This window comes from Euprymna scolopes, chromosome 14, assembly GCF_053919585.1.
Source record: "Euprymna scolopes isolate OS-2025 chromosome 14, ASM5391958v1, whole genome shotgun sequence".
Taxonomy (NCBI): domain Eukaryota; kingdom Metazoa; phylum Mollusca; class Cephalopoda; order Sepiida; family Sepiolidae; genus Euprymna; species Euprymna scolopes.
Window position 1 is genome coordinate 158,385,516 of NC_136495.1, and position 26,857 is coordinate 158,412,372.

The following is a 26,857-nucleotide window of genomic DNA, read 5'->3' on the forward strand; positions in this document are numbered from 1 at the left end:
GTTCAGCTCTTTCATTTATTGGATCCTGGGGTGGGATGTAGATAATGCAGATATTTATAGTTCTGTGTAGTGTGGCTGCTGCAGCAATGGCTTGAATATTAGTGTTTAGATCTATTTGGCTTTGTGGGATATTATTTCTAATAAGTATAGATACTCCTCCAGAGGCTCTCTGTTGGGTATTGTGGATGTGGTTGTATTGTTTGTAGTTTTTTATATTTATTTTATCTTTAGCTTTTAAAAAGGTTTCTTGGAGACAAATGATGGCTGGTTGATGGTTTGTTATAAGTAATTTGTCATTTATGTTAGGTTTAACCCGGAAGTTCCATCGGATGATTTTTTGGGTTATGGTTTGATTTTATGTATTTGTTTATAACTTTTGTTAGTCGTTGGTGTCTGATCTTCGATCTTCCGTGTCCATTTCCTCAAATCTGTTTTGGATCGAGTCTTTTGATCTGAAAGTTGAACGTGATCTGTTTATTTAGGTTTTAACTTCTTCATTGGTTGGTGGTTTGTTTCCTTTTTCTTTCATGGATGCTTTTTGGTGTCATTTTTTTTTTTTTTTGGTGAGAAGGATTGATTCTATGGGTGTTGTAGCACTTTGAGGTTTTGTGGGTCTTTTAAGTTGAGTTTTGGTTTGAGAGTTTTGTTCAATTTTTAAATCTTTATTTTCAATGTTTTTTTTATTCATTTATTTATTTATTTATTTTTAAACTGTTCCATTAGTTCCCTTATTTCATTGAGTAATTTCATAATGTCTTCAGGTTTGATGTTTGATAGGTTTGCTTTTGTTGTTTGGTTATTTGATCAGGTGATATGCTGTATGTTTTTTTTTTGTTTTTTGTTATTTCAGAGTATCTTGTATTTTCGGCTAGGTTATGAGCTTCTTGAAAGGTTATATTTTTGGTATATTTTATTTTAGTAATTTCTTTTTCTTTCTTCCATTTGTCGCATTCTTTTGAGTTTACACTATGGCCTTTTTAGCAGTTAGTATATTTTAGCTCTTCTTAGCAATCTGTAAAGGTCTTGTTTTCTCCACACTTCATGCATACTGGAGAGCGTGTGCACCGGTCTCAATGGTGTTTGTACCTTTGGCAGTTGTAGCATCTGAGGGGGTTTGGCATGTGTGGTTTGGTGTTTAATTTTTCATACCCTATTTTGATGTTACTTGGGATTTGGTGGATGCTAAAAGTTAGGATGTGGGAGTTTGTATCGATAGTTTCACCATTTTTTTAATTTGGATTCTTTTTACATCGATAACATTTTGATTTCTCATGTTAATTTTGATTTCTTCCAAGGAGCACAGGAATAATTCTGAACTCATGTTCACTCGTGTACTGGTATTTAGCATTTTGTGGGAGTAGATTTTTACTTTTTGGTTGTTAAAAGTCTCCGTTTGAAGATTTTTGTTATATGTTTTTGGTTTTCTACTTCTACTAGTAGCGTGCCGTTATTTAGTTTTTTGACCATTTTAGGCTTGAAAAAAATTTCTCTATTTTGAAGGGATATACGTTTGTTATCGGTTCTCCTTCAGTTGCTCCAATAATTATAAAATAAGATTTTGAACAAGATTTTGGTATTGGGATTCTGTTTCTGAATCTGAACTTGATTTATCTGACACTTAAGTGGTTTCGTTTTTGAGGCTTTTTATTTGACATTTATATATTTTTGGATTTTTCATCTCTCCTGCTCCCCCCACCCGCCTTAGAGCCCTGCGCGAAAAGTGTTTGGGGAGGTGGGAGAGCCCATTCGCCCCAACGCAACAAGGATACAGGAGAAGTATACTCATCCTGCTGATGGACTCAAGCACCTGTGTTTCCTTCGTCTTTTCTAATGGCCTCATTTCTAGAAAAGATGTCAGTTTTCCAGCCCTGTTTTATCTATTCTTCAGCAAGTTGATTGACCCTTCAGCCACCGTTTACTAAATCAGTTTATTGTCTAATGTGGGGAGCATGAGCGTATTTTCTTGTGTTTGTCTGATTTAGTGCTAGTCATGACCAACCGATTGATTTGGTGCTAATCATGACTAACTGATTGATTTAGTGCAAGTCATGACTAATTGATTGATTGTCTTAACTCAAGTAAAAGCCAAAGTGGCGTGTTGCATTTCATGTCCTAATAGGATCTTGAACATGATCCACTCAACTACCAGGATCCCGTCTTTAAGCATTACAGGTTGCTACCTATGGTCAATAGGTGGCCCCATTGAGAGACTTTTACTCTCTGCAGAGGCACAGTCTGTGTATTCTAATGGCCCACTAACATGGGGGGGACAAAAAATTTAATAGAGAGAATTATTGCTCAATATCAAACTTTTAGTTATATGAAGTAATATATTTTTAAAAGGATCAGTGCAAAAGGGAAATATTTGTTGGAGTTGGCTACAATAATTGAGTAATACAATTGAGTAAGATTTTGGGTCTTTGTAGTCGTAGCTGATAATATCCTTAAGCGTTAGGCTTTCGGCATATCTTTCAACAGCTCTATCAGCCTATATTTATGGTTTACATCAATTGATCATATTTTTGTGAGAAGGAATCCGGATGTATTTATCTATAAAACCTGTATACTCAGAAAATTTCTCATCTACAAACGTGAAATTTGGTATATAGGATATTCAGATGTGTGTAAAACTTTTTAATCTGTTTTGGGACAAGTGGTTGCTAAGGGAACAAACTGAAAAATTGGTACTTGGGGGGTGGGGGTCATCATTGATTTTTATCTGTCAACTGTTTAATAAGGTTAGAAAATACTTTTTTTTTTTTTCACTCATGTTCACCCACTTGGATGTAAGGGATTTGGGTCCATGTCTAGGAAAAATTAACAAGATATTTTTTTATGTTACATTTAAACTTCTGCATATCAGTACAGACAGGGAAGCAGGCATCAGGAATGGAATTCCAAAGTCTAGCTGTTCGAAGGAAGAAACTATTAGAATAGAAAGCTTTCTGGCATTTAAGGACATCAACAGTGAAGAGGTGAGATTTTGTTGTTAAGCGGGTTTGTCGGGGATATGTACGTCGAGGGGGTACAAGTGAAATTATAAGTATTAAAGTATTTGTAAAACAGGCACAGTGATGCAACATTGCGGTGATGGGACAGGGGCTGGAGCTTAGTTGATAAAGTGGGACCGATTAGGTTGACAACTCTTTTTTGGACATTAACTAAGAGAGAGACTAGTGGTAGATGCACCAGCCCAGATGTGGCCACAATACGCCATGCATGGGCGAATGGTGGCCTTGTAAAGGAAAAGGATTCTCTCAGGCGAATGGTGGCCTTGGACTTTTTAAAGATCTAGCAAGCTGGTCTAATGGTCATCACTAAGTTTTGATTTCATTCTCAGCTTAAGTATTTTTTTTTAATAAAATGTCTCAGTTTCTTTCTGTTTTTTTTCTTCTTTTCTACTTCATTCTTTTTAAAGGAATTTGACGTTATGTTTAATACTTCGTTCTTTTTAAAGGAATTTAACGTTATGTTTTCTACTTCGTTCTTTTTAAAGGAATTTAACGTTATGTTTTCTACTTCATTCTTTTTAAAGGAATTTAACGTTATGTTTTCTACTTCATTCTTTTTAAAGGAATTTAACGTTATGTTTTCTACTTCATTCTTTTTAAAGGAATTTAACGTTATGTTTTCTACTTCATTCTTTTTAAAGGAATTTAACGTTGTGTTTTCTACTTCATTCTTTTTAAAGGAATTTAACGTTGTGTTTTCTACTTCATTCTTTTTAAAGGAATTTAACGTTATGTTTTCTACTTCATTCTTTTTAAAGGAATTTAACGTTATGTTTTCTACTTCATTCTTTTTAAAGGAATTTAACGTTATGTTTTCTACTTCATTCTTTTTAAAGGAATTTAACGTTATGTTTTCTACTTCATTCTTTTTAAAGGAATTTAACGTTATGTTTTCTACTTCATTCTTTTTAAAGGAATTTAACGTTATGTTTTCTACTTCATTCTTTTTAAAGGAATTTAACGTTATGTTTTCTACTTCATTCTTTTTAAAGGAATTTAACGTTATGTTTTCTACTTCATTCTTTTTAAAGGAATTTAACGTTATGTTTTCTACTTCATTCTTTTTAAAGGAATTTAACGTTATGTTTTCTACTTCATTCTTTTTAAAGGAATTTAACGTTATGTTTTCTACTTCATTCTTTTTAAAGGAATTTAACGTTATGTTTTCTACTTCATTCTTTTTAAAGGAATTTAACGTTGTGTTTTCTACTTCATTCTTTTTAAAGGAATTTAACGTTATGTTTTCTACTTCATTCTTTTTAAAGGAATTTAACGTTGTGTTTTCTACTTCATTCTTTTTAAAGGAATTTAACGTTATGTTTTCTACTTCATTCTTTTTAAAGGAATTTAACGTTGTGTTTTCTACTTCATTCTTTTTAAAGGAATTTAACGTTGTGTTTTCTACTTCATTCTTTTTAAAGGAATTTAACGTTATGTTTTCTACTTCATTCTTTTTAAAGGAATTTAACGTTGTGTTTTCTACTTCATTCTTTTTAAAGGAATTTAACGTTGTGTTTTCTACTTCATTCTTTTTAAAGGAATTTAACGTTGTGTTTTCTACTTCATTCTTTTTAAAGGAATTTAACGTTGTGTTTTCTACTTCATTCTTTTTAAAGGAATTTAACGTTGTGTTTTCTACTTCATTCTTTTTAAAGGAATTTAACGTTGTGTTTTCTACTTCATTCTTTTTAAAGGAATTTAACGTTGTGTTTTCTACTTCATTCTTTTTAAAGGAATTTAACGTTGTGTTTTCTACTTCATTCTTTTTAAAGGAATTTAACGTTGTGTTTTCTACTTCATTCTTTTTAAAGGAATTTAACGTTGTGTTTTCTACTTCATTCTTTTTAAAGGAATTTAACGTTGTGTTTTCTACTTCATTCTTTTTAAAGGAATTTAACGTTGTGTTTTCTACTTCATTCTTTTTAAAGGAATTTAACGTTGTGTTTTCTACTTCATTCTTTTTAAAGGAATTTAACGTTGTGTTTTCTACTTCATTCTTTTTAAAGGAATTTAACGTTGTGTTTTCTACTTCATTCTTTTTAAAGGAATTTAACGTTGTGTTTTCTACTTCATTCTTTTTAAAGGAATTTAACGTTGTGTTTTCTACTTCATTCTTTTTAAAGGAATTTAACGTTGTGTTTTCTACTTCATTCTTTTTAAAGGAATTTAACGTTGTGTTTTCTACTTCATTCTTTTTAAAGGAATTTAACGTTGTGTTTTCTACTTCATTCTTTTTAAAGGAATTTAACGTTGTGTTTTCTACTTCATTCTTTTTAAAGGAATTTAACGTTGTGTTTTCTACTTCATTCTTTTTAAAGGAATTTAACGTTGTGTTTTCTACTTCATTCTTTTTAAAGGAATTTAACGTTGTGTTTTCTACTTCATTCTTTTTAAAGGAATTTAACGTTGTGTTTTCTACTTCATTCTTTTTAAAGGAATTTAACGGTATGTTTTCTACTTCATTCTTTTTAAAGGAATTTAACGTTGTGTTTTCTACTTCATTCTTTTTAAAGGAATTTAACGGTATGTTTTCTACTTCATTCTTTTTAAAGGAATTTAACGTTATGTTTTCTACTTCATTCTTTTTAAAGGAATTTAACGTTATGTTTTCTACTTCATTCTTTTTAAAGGAATTTAACGTTATGTTTTCTACTTCATTCTTTTTAAAGGAATTTAACGTTATGTTTTCTACTTCATTCTTTTTAAAGGAATTTAACGTTATGTTTTCTACTTCATTCTTTTTAAAGGAATTTAACGTTATGTTTTCTACTTCATTCTTTTTAAAGGAATTTAACGTTATGTTTTCTACTTCATTCTTTTTAAAGGAATTTAACGTTATGTTTTCTACTTCATTCTTTTTAAAGGAATTTAACGTTATGTTTTCTACTTCATTCTTTTTAAAGGAATTTAACGTTATGTTTTCTACTTCATTCTTTTTAAAGGAATTTAACGTTGTGTTTTCTACTTCATTCTTTTTAAAGGAATTTAACGTTATGTTTTCTACTTCATTCTTTTTAAAGGAATTTAACGTTGTGTTTTCTACTTCATTCTTTTTAAAGGAATTTAACGTTGTGTTTTCTACTTCATTCTTTTTAAAGGAATTTAACGTTGTGTTTTCTACTTCATTCTTTTTAAAGGAATTTAACGTTGTGTTTTCTACTTCATTCTTTTTAAAGGAATTTAACGTTGTGTTTTCTACTTCATTCTTTTTAAAGGAATTTAACGTTGTGTTTTCTACTTCATCTTTTTAAAGGAATTTAACGTTGTGTTTTCTACTTCATTCTTTTTAAAGGAATTTAACGTTGTGTTTTCTACTTCATTCTTTTTAAAGGAATTTAACGTTGTGTTTTCTACTTCATTCTTTTTAAAGGAATTTAACGGTATGTTTTCTACTTCATTCTTTTTAAAGGAATTTAACGTTATGTTTTCTACTTCATTCTTTTTAAAGGAATTTAACGTTATGTTTTCTACTTCATTCTTTTTAAATGAATTTAACGTTATGTTTAATACTTCATTCTTTTTAAAGGAATTTAACGTTATGTTTTCTACTTCATTCTTTTTAAAGGAATTTAACGTTATGTTTAATACTTCATTCTTTTTAAATGAATTTAACGTTATGTTTAATACTTCATTCTTTTTAAATGAATTTAACGTTATGTTTAATACTTCATTCTTTTTAAAGGAATTTAACGTTATGTTTAATACTTCATTCTTTTTAAAGGAATTTAACGTTATGTTTTCTACTTCATTCTTTTTAAAGGAATTTAACGTTATGTTTAATACTTCATTCTTTTTAAAGGAATTTAACGTTATGTTTAATACTTCATTCTTTTTAAATGAATTTAACGTTATGTTTTCTACTTCATTCTTTTTAAAGGAATTTAACGTTGTTTTCTACTTCATTCTTTTTAAATGAATTTAACGTTATGTTTAATACTTCATGTTTTTTAAAGGAATTTAACGTTATGTTTTCTACTTCATTCTTTTTAAAGGAATTTAACGTTATGTTTTCTACTTCATTCTTTTTAAATGAATTTAACGTTATGTTTAATACTTCATTCTTTTTAAAGGAATTTAACGTTATGTTTTCTACTTCATTCTTTTTAAAGGAATTTAACGTTATGTTTTCTACTTCATTCTTTTTAAAGGAATTTAACGTTATGTTTAATACTTCATTCTTTTTAAAGGAATTTAACGTTATGTTTAATACTTCATTCTTTTTAAAGGAATTTAACGTTATGTTTTCTACTTCATTCTTTTTAAATGAATTTAACGTTATGTTTAATACTTCATTCTTTTTAAATGAATTTAACGTTATGTTTTCTACTTCATTCTTTTTAAAGGAATTTAACGTTATGTTTTCTACTTCATTCTTTTTAAAGGAATTTAACGTTATGTTTTCTACTTCATTCTTTTTAAAGGAATTTAACGTTATGTTTTCTACTTCATTCTTTTTAAAGGAATTTAACGTTATGTTTTCTACTTCATTCTTTTTAAAGGAATTTAACGTTATGTTTTCTACTTCATTCTTTTTAAAGGAATTTAACGTTATGTTTTCTACTTCATTCTTTTTAAATGAATTTAACGTTATGTTTTCTACTTCATTCTTTTTAAAGGAATTTAACGTTATGTTTAATACTGTTATGTTTAATGCTGTTATGTTTAATACTGTTATGTTTAATACTGGGCAACGCCGGGTACATCTTTTAGAATTCAGTAAATCAGGTGTACATGCATGAACTAGAAATCGTATGTGTTTGGTAAAATTCTAAACTATTGAATTATGGAATATATATTCTAAGCAACAAAAGGTCAAAGAGAGACTTCCAAAAGATTCTGAGCCGCCCCAAAGATATATACCTGCTGTAACGTTTCTAAGTCCCAAATACGCACAGACGTATCAGCAGATACGGTGATGAGGCGACAATTATTCGAAGAAAGACAAGCGTTCATTATTTGATCTGTATGTGATCGCATGATTGTCTTGTATTTCCGTGTTGTCACATCTAACACACCAAGGTGACCCTGAAAATTAAAAAAAAATATTTTTACATTTAGCAAATTCCACCAACAGAAAATTTGAAAACGAAAAGCTAAGCTGAAGGAATTAATTTTGTGTGGCATAAGGAATGCAGAAGTGTTCTTTTTGTACGACCCTGAAACAGACATGACTAAAAAAGATATAGCCAGAATATATTTTTATCACATTGCATCACAAAGGCGGATTAAAGGGGCGCTGTTATAAGTCTACAAAAAATAACTAAAAGTAAAGGATGACCATTCTCTGCTTTATTCAGAAAAGTGCAACAGAGGTAAAAGGTTAGGTCAAGGTGATGATTATTGGTCACAGCTATCCTGATGTGACAATTTGTCATCGAGTACAGTAAAGCAAGGATGCCTGTTTGATTGATAATCTGATTTTTAATTGCATTTTTATTCAAAATTTTTTTCATTGAAATTTTTTCATTAAAATTACCATACAATGACTTCTTTCTGTATTTTTATTTTCTTTAATCTTTTAAAAAACTTTTTGCTAATGTTTTAATATTGGTCAGTGTTTTAAAAAAATTTCACAAATTTCTGGCAGTTTATGAAACCGACCGGAATAAGAGTTAATAATGCTGTTCCATATCCCATGTTGTTTAATTGTTGTGACGTTCCATTTGTTGTAATAAATAATTTGACCAAAAAATCTTCATAAGTTTTGGTTTCGGTTTTCTTGGTTCCATGTGGTCGTATTCTGTTTCTGTTTTATTTCTATTAGTATTCAATTTTCTGATTAGTATTCACAGTATATGTAGGTGAAGGCTGATCGTCATTGTATGACACAACCATGTGCTTCCTCGACATCGCCGACCCCAATGTTGTTTCCATAATCTCCTCTTTAATCTTCTCTTTTTATTGTTGTCTCTCACATTGGTGGCTGTTGATAGTGTGCGCACGAGTTCCCAATTGTATATAAAAGATATACAAATCACAACTCCAAAGAAAAACAAACTCTGACATTTTCTATAAATATTCATTACACTGAGTGCATGTGTAACACCATCGAGGCAAACTAACCACTAAGCGCTAACATACATATCTTAGTTTTTCTGTTGAGGCAGAGTTCATCAATTAATTCATTCTCGTCTCGATCTCCACAGGCTCTTCCAACCTGTCTAAGCCACGAATCTAGGCAAAGCTATGATCAGCCTTTGACCATGTCAAACTCACAACTGTCATCAACTGGACTGCCGTAAAACAAACATGATGCTGCAAACCACTCACTACCATCATAAAATCTCTTGCAATCTTAAATATATATTGGGTCCTTTTGTTCCTGTCATCTGTCACACCTTAATTACAACTACACCTCAGCCCTCCTTTGTCTACCTCAGTGAACAAATTCCTATGCATTGTTTTTCCAGCATTTCCACACCTTTGTTTACCTCGATAAACCTTTTTCTTCTTTTCTTTTTTTTTTTTCACCCTCTTTCTCACTTACTTACATACACTTAGGAAGAAGGGGGGGGCGGCACTTATAGTATCACAACTGCTTTTTTTTTTTTTAACTTTTGTTCACCTTAAACAAAGGATATTATGACCGAAACAAAATAAAAACCACACATGTGACACAAGATCAAGAAAGTGGGATTTAAAAAGTCAGTGAAGGCCTGAAAAAAAAAAAAAATACCTGGACAGTTGTTGGTATTCCCTGGTAGGAACACCTCAGTTGATTAGCAATAAACTAACTGCTTTTCAAAGGGTGAAAAGACAAAGTGGACCTCCTAGAAGTGCACAGGAGACAGGAGCATACACCATAGTCAACCAAAAACAAGTCATCTCAACAATGGCCTACACTCTGGTGGTGGTTACTGTGATAGGGTTAATTTTTATACAAACCCAAATAATATTTCTATTTATTAGTCAAAACCGGAAATAGAAATTTACTATTTAAACTCTAGCATCCTAACTAGTGTATGTATAACGAGCTATGCTAGTGTGTTGGCCCCAGTAGAGTGGGAGTTGTTTGCTTGTCTGGTCACTTTTGTTTATGGTTCTTTCTCTACTATATTGTATTGAACTGTTCATATTAAGTTTTTCATTTTTTGCTTCATGCGTTTAAAAAAACTAAAAAAACGTGATGTATCGCATAACTAAAAAACGTGATGTATCACATAACTAAAAAAACGTGATGTATCACATAACTAAAAAAACGTGATGTATCACATAACTAAATAATGTGTCACCAATTTGAAATTACATTTACTTTACTACGAAATATTAGCATATCTGTTATAAATGTTATTTTTTTCCATTCCAAAGAGTATATTGTTTATGGAAATTGCTCCAGACAAGGCATAAAGCCACTTGATGTAGGAAGTTAAAATTTTTTTTAAAAATACTACTTCAAAATAAAAAACTAGCCAAGGATAAGTGTTACACGCATAGATTCCAATGCATAAAACAGCAATTCTTCCCCTTTACCAGAAACATTGTTGATGGAATGTGAAGAGTGAAGGACAAAATAAATGAAGCCAAATTACGAAGTTGTCGAATGTAAACAAAATGCCCTTTCACTTCCCCTAATCATGAGAATTTTTATGATGTGAAGTTGTTGACAACTGAACAAATGTTGAGTTAAATAGAATCACTTTGGTTGAAACGGACGTACCGTTTTAGTGCCGGTTAATATTTTAAGACCGTCAGGAGAGAACTGGACTGCAGACACTGGGCCTTGGTGTTCTGAACAAACAAAAACAAAAGGTTATTTTCTTTTATTTATGGAACGCGCGTAATGATCAAATTTGTTACATTTGAAATTTTTCAATCATGTTTCTCAATTTTTGAGATGAGGATTTATAATTTGCATCATTCGGACTACTGTTTTCATCTTTGAAATTTTGTACAGATTTCAGAGTTTGGCAAAATAAACCTGGAGCAGGTCGGAGGTTACATTGGCCGAAACATCAAACACTCAAGCTAAGAAGAGTCATCTGCACAATCCAAATAATACAAGTGTTTCATTAATAGTACTTTGCAGCTTTTTTAATTATTATTTAAACAATATTTAAACAATTCATTATATACAATTAGTTGAATACAAGTTTCTATTTTATTCATAGATGTGTGCAGTGGGGAGGGGGTCATATATTTCCCAATGGAATTACTATACAATCAAATACAGTGGATTCAATTGGATTTAAAGTTAAAATAGTACACACATCTCAACTGAGGAAAAAGTAGGCAGAAAAAGACTGACATCAAACAGGACAATATCACAAGCAAAGTAAATAATAGGTTTTCATGAAAAACTCACTTCATGCCATTTTTATTGGGCTAAAAAGTCTGTAGGAAATATTTTTAATAACAAATTTCTATAATTCTTAAATTTGGTTAATGTGAAAAAAAACAAACAAAAATAAAACAAAAACAGAAAAACGTCCACAAACCTGCTTCCATATAAAGATAGGCAAAGTCTAATGCCCAAAGACATAGGTAACCATCTTCAGAACCTGTGACGCAAAATGTTTCATGAACACAGATTGAATTAATAGGAATTCCTTCAGTACCTAAAAAAAATAAATAAATAAAAAAATAAAAGTATATATATATATGTTTAATGATTAAAGTTAAATTCTGTAGATTAAAATATATGTAAAAATTATATTTAAGTTAAGAATGTATTATTTGAACAAGGAATATATATAGAGAAAAATTATGTTTTTTTTTTTCCTTAATCGATGGATTTTCAATAATGGCTCATATCATCATAGGAAATGAAATGCAATTAGCAAAATGTTCAGCTACGAATAAACAAGTATTTTTGCTTTCCAGCACATACATTGAAAATGTTAGTTGAATGGTGAATAAGAGTCATAGAAAAAAGGATTTCATACAACCTGGGCAGTCCATTATCAGAATGAGTTCAATATTTTCCGGGATATTACTGCCAGGTCAGAGGAGTAATAATCCAGGAGAAAAATCAGTAATCCGATATATCAAGAATGTTTGGTTGTTTCATACTGTTATTCCGAAGGGCATACGAAATGGTCATCCTTGTCGGCGGTATAAAGATGTGTTGGTAGAAGAAATCCAAAATCCTTGCGGGTGCGGAGATAGTGCATCAACTATTGAATCAATGTTCCATTCCATTGCATATATTTCCGTCGATAATGAAATTCGTATATGGGTGTGCAAATTTACAGACCCTTATACGTTGAGTCATATTAGCAATACACATGAAAAAATTTAAATGGCTTAAAATATTTCAATATTGGTATATATAGAAAGAGCCTGATAAGCTAAGAAAGAATCTTTTTAAATTTTTAAAATCCAATTAAAATCAAGGAAGTTATGACTATTTTTATGCCCTGCATGTTTGGATATTTTCCCTTCTTTAAGACCATATGCGTTTTGTCACATTTTTTGCACTACTTTTTCAGTAAAAATGCTATATCTTTGTTAAAACACAAGACTAAGCAATGAAATTTGCCATATAAGTGTATTTTTGTGCAAGGAATCTGAATATGCTACTGAAAATCTCCAGAAATTAATGGTTTCCAAATAATCTGCAGTAAATGCACATAAATATGCTGCGATTGCTTAAAAATGCCATGTCTCCATTAAAAGAAAAGTTAGAAAACTCAGAGTCGAATTGTAATGCATTTTATGTGCCAAAACTGAAATCGAAATCTATGATTGGTTAAAAATGAATATAGATTGCAATATTTCTTTGGTATTATTGTAGATTAATACCTTCTGCTACCCCTCCCCATCTGACCACCTCTCCAAAATATGTGATTCTACCTTTATAGACAATTGCATGTGAACAACTTGAAAAACTTTAATAAAAGATAAACGAAACATTATTTTAGAATTTAATGTAAAATGATTTCCCATTTTGAATCATTCGAACGTTTTAGGGCAGTTACCCCCCCCCCCTTTTTTCTATGGTAGATAAATCCTGGGAGTTTTGTTTGCTTGTTTTCTAAAAGGCAATTATGCGTGGTTTTAAGAGGGTCTTTGTGCAATTATGAGAAGGTGAGTAGGTTGCCACTCTGATTTTGGGTTAATGATAGGGCTAAGAAAAATTATACGTGAACATCCTGAAGACTTGATAGAAACAAAACAAAAACAATTTTAGAATTTAGAGTGGGGGTTGGTTTCACATAAATGTAAAATAATTCACCATTTCAAGACGATCCTAGCGTTTTAGGACAGTTGACCAATTTATTTTTATGGGAGATTAATCATGCGCACTTTCTTTAAACGTTTTTATGTTTTTTTACGCTTATATGAGCTCACAGAGGAAGTTTGTTTAGTGGGGAGTTCTGCCACTTGTACTTAACGTTATTGTTAAGGCCAAAGGTTTTAGGAGGAGGCTTGCCACTCGTACCTAGGATTAGACATAGAATTAAGCAAGTTTTTTTGTTTTTTTTTAAGAGGGTGTTTGATACCCATTGTGAAACTTTACAAGAATTATGATAAACAGACAAAGATAAATGTTATTTAAAAAAGTGACGTCCCTCTAACAGAAAACATGATGCTTGGAAAAATATCAAGTATTTTTGTCCCACCTATTTAAATATAAAAAAGAAACAAGTTTTTGCTAAAGCTGACAAATTGTTAAAAATTTTGAATTAATATTATTTTGATTTTTAATTACATTTCATGTCTTTTTCTACCGTTTTTATTTTTTAACTGAGCACCTCCTACAAATACCTAACCCTAACCTCCTACAAATATTGAAATATTGATTATCTTTTTTATTTTATTTTTTTTTTAATAATCGGGTAGATTAGTTTCCATTCGATAATAATTCACTGAGAACGTTTTTTTAAAGGACGAAAATTAGAAGTGTATACCGTTCGTACACGTAAACCAAAACAATCGTATTTCATATCTCCGCTTGTTCAAATATTTAAAAAATTTACTACTACCCAATTTTTAAAAATATTTGTATGGTTGATAACAAAATAGCTCTAACTAAACATGTAAGAAATTTTTTTTATAACCAGATCTTCAATTGAGAAAAAAAAAATCGATCTGGAATAAAAATAAACAACAAAAACAAAATGTCTGTTTATGCCATGCTTATCGCTTCTACTGCTATAACTAATACTACAAAAGTCTTGATTCAAATTCATAACGATTTTTTTCGGATATTATGTTTTTAAATTGCAACGTACCACTAGAGAAAACACTGTCCAATCATCTTTTTAACGAATAAACATAGTAAAAAGATTGTTTTATTTTATTAAATAAAACAATCTTTTTACTATGTTTATTCATTAAAAAGATGATTGGACAGTGAGTGTCCGAAGAAAATTTTTTTTCAAAATTTTCCATACTCATCATTTTGAAATCATTTTTTTAACAACAAAAAAACGAGTGGTCAAATGAATTTCGGACACTCGAAATTATTAAAAATGACATCTCTTTTGGCTAATTTCCAAATTTCATTAAAAAATTCTTAACAGAAACACGGTACGAGTGTTTACAAATCAGGGTGGGTCGTTACAAAATCTTACCGAAAATGCCGTTTTATGATGTTCACATTTTTATCACTGTATTTGCTTAAAACTCTAAATATATATAATGTATGTTACTATTTACCAATTCATTTGAAAGTATATTCATTTCTGAACAAAACGGTGGTATTTTGAAGATTTAAAGTGCTTTAGTTTTTAAAATATGACTATTTTAGCAGAAACCCCTTGAAATCTGTGATTATCCAAAGCGTTTTATTGGCCATGTGTATTGCTAGTCATATATGCTAATTCTTAGCTTAAATATATGCGTTTATATTTTGATTTACAGAATTTAACTTTAATCATTAAACTTATATATTGCTCTATTTTGAAAATATTGAACTTTATCTTTTTGGCTAGGATCATCCTGAAAGTATTACCTCAATGTAATATCTGACTGGATAATTCACTTGATCTTTAATCTGTGACTTATCTCACTTATATATATATATATATATATATATATTAGTTCTCCACAGACAGACTATTTCACCATATCACATGGAACTGTATTCGATATTAAAAAAAAATGGAAGACAATATTATTTAAAAAGTGTAGTCCCATCAAAAATTGACTGCCATGATTTGCAAACATGGTATAAAATTTTTGGACACTGCAATATTCCAATATCAAGAAGTTGTCAAATGTGGTTGATGGAATGAAAATAACTTCTAAAAACTTGACAAACACAAGGAAAACGGCAAAGTACCAAGATGCCAGACAAAAAGGCTACCAAAATCTTATCACTGGTGCATTGTGACTTGAATGGACAGATTTGATGGGCAGAGAAAACTCCAGGTATGCATTGAATTTTGTAGATGATTATTCCAGTTGAAATCTGATACCTTGCTAGCAAACAAAAAAATACTTAGCTGACATGCCCCCCCCCCCATGGTGCAGTGAAGTGTATCCGCTCTGACAATGGTGCAGAATTTACTCATAAAGACTTTGAACTTTCATTAATTAACCATCATATCAAACATGAGAAATCAGCCCCTAATTCATCTTAGCAAAACAAAACTGCTGAAAAATTATGGCGGACACATTTTGGAATGTCAAAATGTCTACTTATTGAGTCAAAATTCCCCCAAACCGTATGGACGTATGTACTAATCATTGCTGCATATATGCACAACCAGTCATTTAATAATTAAGGAAGACACTATATGAAGCATTCCGTGGTAATAAACCAAACTTAAGAAAAATGCGTGTATTTGGCTCAACTTGCTTTGCATTTACAGATAAGGAAAGCAAATTAAATATCAAATCCGGTCAAGATATATTGATCAAGTGATGCTGACAAAGTTGACAGTGACAAAAATATAAATAATGGTGATAACGATGATGATGCTCATGTTAAAGTTGAGAATATATCAGAATGGTATCCAAAAAGAAATAAGAGAAAACATAATTGTTTAGTGGTTGATAATTTTGAAAATTATCAAATCAAAAACTGTTATTTAATGGAAAGTGCACCAAAAAAACTTCATTGAATTCAGAAAATCGTCAGTAATGGAGAAAAGCAATGAAAGCTGAAATCGATGCGTTTAAAACAAAACAAAAAAAAACGAAACCTATTCAGTAGCACACCTACTAATGAATAAAAATGCAATATCTATTAGATGGGTCTTTATAAAAAAGATTACCGTGTCAGGTGTTGAACAGTATAAGGTAAGATTTCTTACCAAAGGATTTTCTCAGATTTATTGCATAGAATATTTCTCAAAGTTTTTGTCGACCACGAATTTAACGACAATCAGATTTTTATTGCAAATCACATTGCAGTATAACGTTAACATCAAATGGGTGTAAAAAATGCTTATTTAAATGCCCCAGTAGACGATGAAATTTATATTACCCCTTCAGAAGAATTCATAATGAAAAATGAAAATTATGTGTGGAAACTTAAATCATTGTATGGTTTGAAAGAGCAAAAAATTGGAATTGGAAGTATTCCATGATTGTTTGATTAAACAGCAATTCAAACAATGACCAGTGGGCCCCTGTTTGTATACTAAGACTATAAGCAATAAATTACTGATTTCAGTCTTATGGGTCGATGACATTTTACTAGCATCCAATTGTGAAGTAATGTTACAAATGAATCAAATAAAAAATCCAAAATGGCCAGATATCCTGGTTTCTAGGTATACAGTTTACTCATGAAAAAGAAATTATTACAGTGAATTGTAGGGGAATAAAAAGAACAACACTGGGTTACGGTGTGGGGAAAGGAGTTTTTTCCCTGGAGAAGACACAGAGTTTGGACACGTGCAGAGGTGGCACGAAAATTCTCCCCGGGTGAAACTATGTCAGACAAAACAGAGTAGAACTCTAGACCACGGACTCCCACCCATTCAGCCAGTAAACCCACTATTGAAGTGAGTAATGTTTTTATTGCGGTGTTTGATATTGCAGTTGTTACCCAATTTTCATGTTTGTCAATAAATATTTATTCTATTGTACCTGTGTCACAGTTAGTATTCATTTATGTTGGTAGGTAGTTATGTCTGAACCTTAGCACCTACAACAGAATCAATCATGATCGTATTAAAGTTTGAAATGCAAGATAGCAAGGAACGGGCTACATCGGTGGAAAATGATAAAACACCCAGAATATGAAATAATTGACATATAGAGATATAATATATTTAATGAAAGCAACAAAACCGGATATACATTACACAGTTACAAAACTATCACAAAAATTATAAATTAAAGATTAAAACATGGCTAAACAAGTCCTCTGTCATCTAAAAAATACCAAAAAACAATCTTTAGTATTGAGAAAATCTACAAATCCCCTAGCAGTAGAGGGGTTTTGAGATTCAGATTAGGAAAACGATGAAGATTAAAAAAGTATAACTGGATATTGTTTTAGACTATCAAAAAATGGGTCTATTATTTCATGGAAATCTAAAAAGCACTTTCTATTGGTGGATCTGAGTTTTTTGCACTCTCATATTATGCATTCAAAGGCCACTATAAAGACTGTTTTAAAACCAGAATTAACTAAATCTCACATAGTAATTGATACCCAAGCCAGCGTAGTTTTAGCGCAGAACACAGTAATTCACGAAAGATCTAAGCATATAGATATTAAATATCACTTCATAAGATATGAAGTAAAAAAAAAAAAAAATGAAAAGGAATCCATTATTGTCAATTACATAGAATCAGAACAAAATATAGCTGATATATTAACAAAATCGATGCCATAAATAAAATTAAAACGTTTTGTCTTTAAATTTGCCGGAATTTGACTTTAAATAACATTTTCAAAAGTCCAGATAAAAAAATGTAAATTTGTCCTGGACAAGATGTAAAACTGCATCCATTTTGTTTGTATTAACACTTTTAACATGCTAAATGCCTAACAATGTTTAAACTTTCACTTAACAAAAAAAACATCTTTTGAAAATATTTTCTTATCCTTTTCTTACAATATAACCCAAGAATCCTAATCCATTCTTTCAACGTAGCCATACGTCAAAATTTACTCTTCTGCACTCATTTCCCTATTTAATCTTTTTCAAAGATCAACAGATCTAAACTTGTCTTTAAAATTCGCATTACACATCCATTGTATCATTCTCACATAATTTCTCTCCATGCAACGCATGTCCTCAACCCTCACTGGCCAGGTTTCACTTCCATACCGCATCATGTTGTGTACTTATGCCTTTGAGGTACTTCCCTTGGTCGACAATAGTAAATTTCAACTTTCTACCTACTGAGATGAGATATGTATGTATGTGTACATACAAACATCACATTTTATTTGTATAAATGACATGGGGCAAAAATATAGACATTAGGTTATCAGAAAGAAAAGTAAACTAACCACATTTAGTCAAAGTATTCCTGGCTTCAGAAGGTAAAAGGCGACGGACATGTTCAACAGACATCTTTTGGTAATCTAATTCCAAAATGTAACCAGTTTCACTGCTCACAAACCTAAAAATAAAAATTCTGCATAATAACATGAGCAATTATTATTCCATAAATATTTAATAAACCAGAATTTATCTCCCTTGAATACCCATGTATGTAGATCAGTGGTTCTCAACCTTTTACTCATGGACCCCTTTTCCCTTCTTTTTATCTCGGTGGATCTCTTCATAACTATTGGTCATAAGACAATCTTCGATTTTTCACTAATATAAATTTTGAGGTTTTAATAATCAAATAAATATTATATAATTAAGCTTTATTTTTAAATGAAAACTAATTTAATGCAAATAAGGTATTCTACAACAACTATAATAATTATGATAATACTGATAAGTGATGATAATAATAATAATAATAATCTAAATTAGAGTGATAATAATTCTTTACCTGTGGACCCCCAGAAATATTCCATCGATCTCTAGGGTCCATGTGGACCCTGGTTGAGAACCCCTAGTGTAGATAGAGAACTTTCGAAAATGTATCTATGTATAAAAATGTAAATGGTTCAATAAACCCTGTTGCTATGTGGCTGCACCTCAAATTTGCCTGAAATATTTTATCTAAGAATAAAAAAAGTTACTTTTCAAAATAAGCAAATTGCTAATCTCAAACTATTTTCTGAAAGTATAAATTTATTATTTCTCCTTTCTCTCCAATGTTCGCTTGTTGGTAAAATTAGATGAAAATATTTTCTAATACAAAAAAATAATAAAATAATGAATAAATTAAAAAAAAAGGGAAAGATAGAAAAGATAAGGAATCAGAAAACCAAATGTGTTTTTTTTTATTTTTATGATCTAATTTCCAATGTTCTTCCCACATTTTGTTTTACATACATTCACAAAAATAATTTCAATGACTGACCCTCAAATAGAGCTTGAACAAAAAATGTTAAGTTAAAACATGCAAAAAAAAAAAAAAAAAAAAAAAAAATTATACACATATTACTTAGAAATAAATAAAAAAAAAAAAACTATGGAATCTATCTGATATGTTTTCTAACACGAATTGAACCATTATTGCTAAAGCAGTTAAAAAGTGATTCATCAGAGAAAATCACTTTTTTCAAGTATTCGACATTATAGCCTTTAAGAATCCAACAGAAATTTAATCTTAAATATTTTTGTTTCAAAAATGATTTTCTTGCATCAACAACCACTGGCATATGGTATGATTTGAACCTTCCATACCACTACTGGACCACTTCTAATAATTTTTAATACCTTACCGATTCAAACAAAAAAGCTGCATTAGACATCAATCATCCTGCTTTGTGGTCACTTTTGAATGACCAGGTCTAATTCTACGTTTAAGTTTTCTTCCATTTCTGAACTCTTATGTATGAACGTTCTCCTGTTTGGCAATATTATGGCAATTAAGACCGATGTTGTGCAAAATTATGATTATATTATTTTATCAATACAATGATTTTTGCTCATCTATATATCTAGAAAAGTGAAATTGTCTGTGTCTGTGTGTGTACATTTCCCTACCAAACTACTCTGTCAATTTTCAGTCTACAGACTCGAGATTTGACATGAAGGGTATTGAGATTTCGGAAAATCTTTTTAATCAGTTTTCAGCCAGAAATTTTGCTGTCAAGGTCAAAAGTCAACGATTTGACCTTTGAAAACTCTACCAAACTCCCATTAATTTTGGGTCTAAACACTTGAAATTTTAGATGTAGGTTACTTGGACATGGATCAAACTTTTTAATATATATATATATATATATATATATATATACATATGCACTTAATGTGATGAACATTACATAGGGCCCAAGCAAAGCCGGGCTGAACTGCAAGTGTGGATAATAATTGAAATTAAAAACTGCAGTATTGACAGCACCTTTACTTTTTTAGTGTGGGTTGTGATCTTTGCTTACATAGTACAATGCAGATCAGTGATTAAAATTCATCTTAATTGTGTTGAAGTGGTCATTGTATTTGTTTACAAAATTGTGTGATTGAATGCCTTAAAAATTGACACAAACTTGATTGTGTGCAGCCTGTAGTATCCAGTAGCAGACCTAAAAAGAGTAAAAAAAATAAAAATGGCTACTGCTTCTAATTATATGATGTCGATCTCATGAAGTAATGAGATTTCTCATCACCTCATATGATGCAAGCAAGGTGTTGGATTTTAGAGTTACAGTTAGAAAGAGCTATCTCTTGGACACATAATATTGAAAAATTAGAAAAAAAAATGTCAATTATTTCATGTAGAAATGTTTTGTTAAGGGGGGGGGGGGAGTCAGATAAAAATCTTGGTTTTGACACTTAATTGCACCTGTGCTAACAGTTGTTTCATTTTTTCATTTTAAAAAGCTAAATTTGTGATGTGATAATATTGGTGACATCTAGATCTGATCGATAGCGTGTTCAAGTAGCTTACAAACTTAACTTTTACAAGTTCACGTCCACCTTGTGGCATTTTTTTTTTTCTTTTAATAACGTTTTCTTTCTCCTATCTTTTAAATTTGTCAACTTTCTTATGCGCGCCCACCATTTTTTTCTTTTAATAATACAATGACACTAAAAACCTGTTTTATTTTTTAATGGACTTTATTATAATATACATGCAATCTCCATAAATTAAAATATCATATTTAACTGTATGACCCCCCCCCCCACTAGTCTTTAATATAATTAAATAGAATAAACAAACGTGAAAGTTAATGAAATTGTAAGAAAAGGAAGAATCTGGAATCCAAAGTCCGAATCGATTATGTATAAATGAAAGATTAGCATTTGCAAGAAAAGCAAAATTAAAGAAAAATTACTTTACTTACAGCCTTTGACAATTGGGATCATCTTCTGGAACAAAAGCCAAGTCTGTGAAATTCGTTTCCTGATATTCACCAATGTTGATGGCAAAGGAATAAAGAGAATGACCTTTCAGGCGCCAAAATCTGATGTTTTCCCGACCGCAAGATATCAATCTGGAAAATAAAATGAAAATTATGTACGTCATAAAATGAAAATTATGTATGTCATAAAATGAAAATTATGTACCTCATAAAATGAAAATTATGTACCTCATAAAATGAAAATTATGTACCTCATAAAATGAAAATTATGTACCTCATAAAATGAAAATTATGTACCTCATAAAATGAAAATTATGTACCTCATAAAATGAAAATTATGTACCTCATAAAATGAAAATTATGTACGTCATAAAATGAAAATTATGTACGTCATAAAATGAAAATTATATACCTCATAAAATGAAAATTATATACCCCATAAAATGAAATTTATATACCTCATAAAATGAAAATTATATACCTCATAAAATGAAAATTATATATGTCATAAAATGAGAATGATATAAGTCATAAAATGAAAATTATGTACACCATATACATCTTTATATAATTTTTTGCAACTCACTCACACTCACTATCCAGGTTTATCATCTTTGTTCCCTTCAACAAAAGTTTGATGCTGACTGGCTATCAAACTTAAACTAAGTTTCCAACCAAAACTGACCAAATTCTAAGATTCTTTCTCCTTCTGTATTCCTATCATATCCTTTACTTCTGTAGAATCCCTCAAAAGCACTAGAGCTCATTGTATCATTCAAATCTCCTGCGACAGCAAGTACCTCCTTCTCATCAACTTCACTAGGCACGGTTATAAACCCGTTATAAAACTCATCTTTCACATCTTCAATTAAGCTACATCGGTGCACAAAAAATATTGCTGTAGAAATTTTCTAATCAACCATCAACTTCAACAGTATGTTCTGAGTACTTACTTGATTGATGAGTATTCAGGGTTCTACATTGCGAGTTAAACAGTCGCATTTGAGAGTGATTTTTTGAAGTGGCGACTAGAAATAATTATCTTTTGGCGATTGTATTTCTTTCACTGACTTCTCAAGCTCACTACCGAGTGAAAAATATCTTTCCAACTATTTTTATATAAAACGAACAAAGTTAAATTATTTAAACAATAAAAGTTTAATAGAACAATATTTTTTTTTTAACGAAGGCAGTTTAAAAATATCTGAAGAAATTAGAATGTTTATACCTTCAAGTATCAACATAAAATTTGTGGTATATTTACAATTACAGTTATTAAAAAAGCACAGAAAAATCTTTATGATGTACATAATCGTCACAGAACGAAGATGTCATATTCTAAAAATCATGTGCGTTTGGCGAGTAAGCAAAAATATTTAGTTGTCAAAGATCAACTAAAAATAAATTTGTCCATAGTGCCCAGTTATTTTATTTCATTTTTTTTTAAATTTATTTTATATTTTTAAGTCTTATTCATCTCAAATGTATGAGCTACAAAAAAATAAATAAATAAAACTACTTGATGAATTTACTTGATTTTTGGAATATGATATTTTCGTTTCATCATGAATACATACATCACAGATTTTTTTCTTTATTTTTGTCTTTGAATAAAGACAGAATTCTGAACAAGAACCAAATGGGCTTTCAAATTGTTTTTATTTACTTGTCTCCCCGACAAGGGCAGAGTTATATACACAAGGCTGGTTTTTAATGTGGGGAAAATCCAGCTGCCCAAAAAGGGGCACTTTGGATAATATGCAAAAAAATAAAAATTATCTCAGTCATGAAGAACTTCAACAAAAAAGGTGAAGTGTAGTATCAGAACAGCTACTACACTTTGTTCCTAGCAAAAAGGCAAAAAACTTACTGCAACATAATCTCAAGAAAGGGAAAAGAGTAATGGCTGTCAGCAGACAAACAGTGGTTAAAATCTAAAATTCAAGTTTTACTTACCTGGTGTCATCGAATGGACAGACAATCATCTTCTGGATATCTATGGTCGTATGCGCTTTGGCCAACACTTTCATCTCATTTTTTTTCACACGGGAAGTGTCCCAAACGACTGCAAGCTGAAGCAGAAAATCATCTAAAGAAATGAGATGCTTTCAAACAGATTTGGGTATTAACAAATTAGCAGAGGTTCACAAAAGTTCAAACGATATATCAATACATTTTCTGTTGTTTAAAACAGAGAACTCAACAGTTTAAAATCGATTTAGAAAATAGAAAATTATTTATATTTGGATTCTTTGGACTACTGTTCACAATACAAGTTTTTTTTTTTACAATTTTTGAAAAAATCCAAATAATACGAATAATTAATCATCAACTAAAAAATTCAGAAACAAAAATTTATTTAGTATAAAAAAAACAACACAAAAGAAAAAATTGGCTATTTCCTATCTCTCCAAAGCAAAACTAAAACCCATACTAATTGCAATCCAATTGTTATAAAAAAGTGTTTATATATATATATATAAAATGAATTACCATACTTCCTGTCATGACATTCATTAATCATCGATTTAATTCAATCCAAACACTGGACTCTGACTTCAAGACAAATCAAAAAGAAAGATAATATTCTTTTTAAATTCTAAAAAAATTAAATTTATCTCAGTTTTGTTTTGATTTAGCAAATATTTGATTAAAAAAAAAAAAAAAAAAACGCAGATGCATAGGAAGAAAAACGTCTGAACATCAAAACAGAATGGACAGTCAGATCCTGAACAAGGAAGGAGATTAGAATTCCACATCTTCTTTGTAGTGCTTACGAAATTTACTTCAACATGCCGGTGAACATATACACACATATATAGAAAAACTTAAATTTGGTTAAAAATGATTTTCTTTCTAAAAATAAAACTATTTAATCAATCTATTAGTTGGGATCTTCAGACTACTGTTCTTATCTTAAGTGTCATTTTCACAACGTTTGAGTCAATGTAACCTTCCACCTTTTTCAGAAGATTGAAGTTCAGAGGTTACATTGATCGAAACATTGTGAAAATAAAACTCAAAATGAGAACAGTAGACTGAAGAATCCAAATAATATGAATAATCAATCGTCATCTTAAAAATTCAGAAACGTGATCAATTTGAATGATTTTTTAAATACAATATTTTTTTTCATCATGGGTATGTACATAATACAGATTTTTCCTTAATTTTGTTTTTTTAGAGGGAGACTTATGAACACCCAAATTTCTAGTTAACTATTGACAGTAAGATTCTGCACTTGTAATTAATTGGTTTAATTGAATAGATTGTGTAAAAAAATACATTGCTCCAAATGAAGATTAGCCAATCATATTTATTACTTGCTTTTTGTATACAACTAATAATTAGTCAATCATGGAGATTTGGAGTGAACATGACACGACTGTGTAAACAATAATTCAGAAAAAAAAAAATGAAGCCAAATTTACCATTTTTTATCAAAACAAACTTGTAGGAGAATCCATGAATTTGAACAACAGACAAGGTTAAAAAAAAAAAAAAATTACAACCATTTCAACATTAAATTAACAAATGGTGGATTTCAATAAATATGTTTACACACGGTTTACAGGTTCATAGTGAATTTTTAGATTGTTTTATTTTATGGCATATTTCGAGGTTATTTAATACCAAATCCAGTCATTTTGGTAAAAGTTTTTATGCTTGAAATTTTTTATACCTTCAAATATTTATTCATGGTGTTTGGTTTGATTGTTTTGTAAAGGAAAATGGTTTTCTTAAGTTCAACAAGATACACTTGAAGAAGGTTACATTGACCAAAACGTTGCGAAAATCAAGATGAGAACGGTAGTCGGATGAATCCAAATCATACAAAGAAAACGGTTTTATTTTGGACTTTTCAGAACATGATTGAGTTTTGCAAAAGAAGAAAAACATAATATTTGGTGTATTTTCAGTAAGGAAGCTGGTATCTTAAGACATCTTGATTTGGTAACACAAAAAAATGATGATGAAAAAAATGATAAAAAAAACAATTGGATGATATTTTTAAATATTAAGATAAAATTCAAGGTCAGCAAAGTGTTTTTTTTTTGGGGGGGGGGATTTACAAACTATGAAATTTTATTAAATGAACAATTTCATTCAAAAGATTTTTTTGTGTTTTGATTATGAAAAACTTAAATTATTGGATAGTATTCATGAAATGTCAATGTTATAATTTTCAAGGTCATTTCATATTGAAGTGACAGGCACAGATGACACCTGGATGTCTAAGTAAATTCTTAAAACAACAGTTTTGAATAATAATTCTCATTTATAACTTAAATTCTAACTAAATTACTAATAAAAATAAGTTCTCTCTACTCATATTGTTTTGCCTGTGTATATATATATGACAAACGGACATCTATGAAGCTGTACCCCACCTGAAAGAGGAAGTAATGCAATACCAGAACAGATACTACACTTTCTCTGCAACTCATCTGAATTGACCATTTAAAGATCGTACATTAATCCGATATAATATGGTAAGCTGAATGGAACATTAAAAGTTAATATAGTTTTGCTGTCACACAGATTATGGTGTCTTCATTTGTGATCGAGATTCATAAAAATGAAATGCTTTAGTGCCTAGCCTCCATTAGCAGCATATAGTAATTTCCTGCAGGAAATAAGCAACTCATATATCCAATGTTTCACAATTATAAAACACAAAAAAAAGAAAAAAAAGAAAAAAAAAAAAAAAAAAAAGAAAAGAAAAAAATCTTACATTTCGATTTTGAGCATCCTTGCCAACACCACATAAAACTGTGCCTTTTGGAGAAAAACTGGAATAAAATCCAAGAATCATTAAATATCTTAGAAGAAACAAAAGGCAAAAAAAATAAAACGCGTTTATGGATACAACATTTTCAACTTTAATACATAAAGTTTATATAACTCCATATTTTCAAATATAGAACCTAAATAGCATTTAAGCTGATAGATCAAATTTTGAATCTAAGTATCAAAGTGTCAGTTATCATTGCACTAAATTGACATATTTTTCTTAAGTGTTTTTGTTCAGAATTTAACATATATTAAACAAAAAAAATAAAGAAAAATCTGTATAATTCATAATGAAATGAAAATATATTCTAAAAATCATATTTTTAAATACGAATCAGCTTTTCTGAGCATCCAAGTAGTGACTGTTTCACACGCCAGTTTTGAAATAAATCTAAAAAAACAACAAAAAAAAAAAAACAAAGGGAAATAACTCAACGATAATCTATACTAGATTAGTGCTGTAATGCCTACGAATTTCCATTAATTGCTTAAAAATTATTTTCTTTATAAAAATAAAACTGCTTCATCAATTTACGTGATTTTTGGAATATAATATTTTCGTTTTCCCATAGGGATACACATCATAGATTTTTCTTTATTTTTGTTTATTAATATAGGACGAATTCTGGACAAGAGCCTACCATATTTTTCAAAAGTTTTTCAATTTTAACAAGAAGAAATAAATTTAAAAAATGTCTGAAATTGTTTAGCTATTCACAATGAAATATTGATTTTGAAGGACAGAAGTTATCGATGACAAACTTTGAAC

At 30.0% G+C, this 26,857-nt stretch overlaps 1 protein-coding gene across 2 annotated transcripts in view; it reads right to left on the reverse strand.

Annotated features, from left to right (window-relative positions):
- The window catches only part of LOC145293309 (WD repeat-containing protein 90-like), a 199,468-nt gene that overhangs the window by 107,692 nt on the left and 64,919 nt on the right, over nt 1–26,857 (reverse strand). For both annotated transcript variants that reach the window (XM_080139952.1, XM_080139951.1), the window contains 7 exons: nt 26,030–26,087; nt 23,251–23,366; nt 21,277–21,426; nt 18,373–18,485; nt 11,447–11,566; nt 10,669–10,739; nt 7,872–8,036 (listed from right to left, as the gene is read on the reverse strand). In XM_080139952.1, the coding sequence (XP_079996078.1) occupies nt 7,872–8,036; nt 10,669–10,739; nt 11,447–11,566; nt 18,373–18,485; nt 21,277–21,426; nt 23,251–23,366; nt 26,030–26,087 (793 nt within the window). The remainder of the gene's footprint in view (nt 1–7,871; nt 8,037–10,668; nt 10,740–11,446; nt 11,567–18,372; nt 18,486–21,276; nt 21,427–23,250; nt 23,367–26,029; nt 26,088–26,857) is intronic.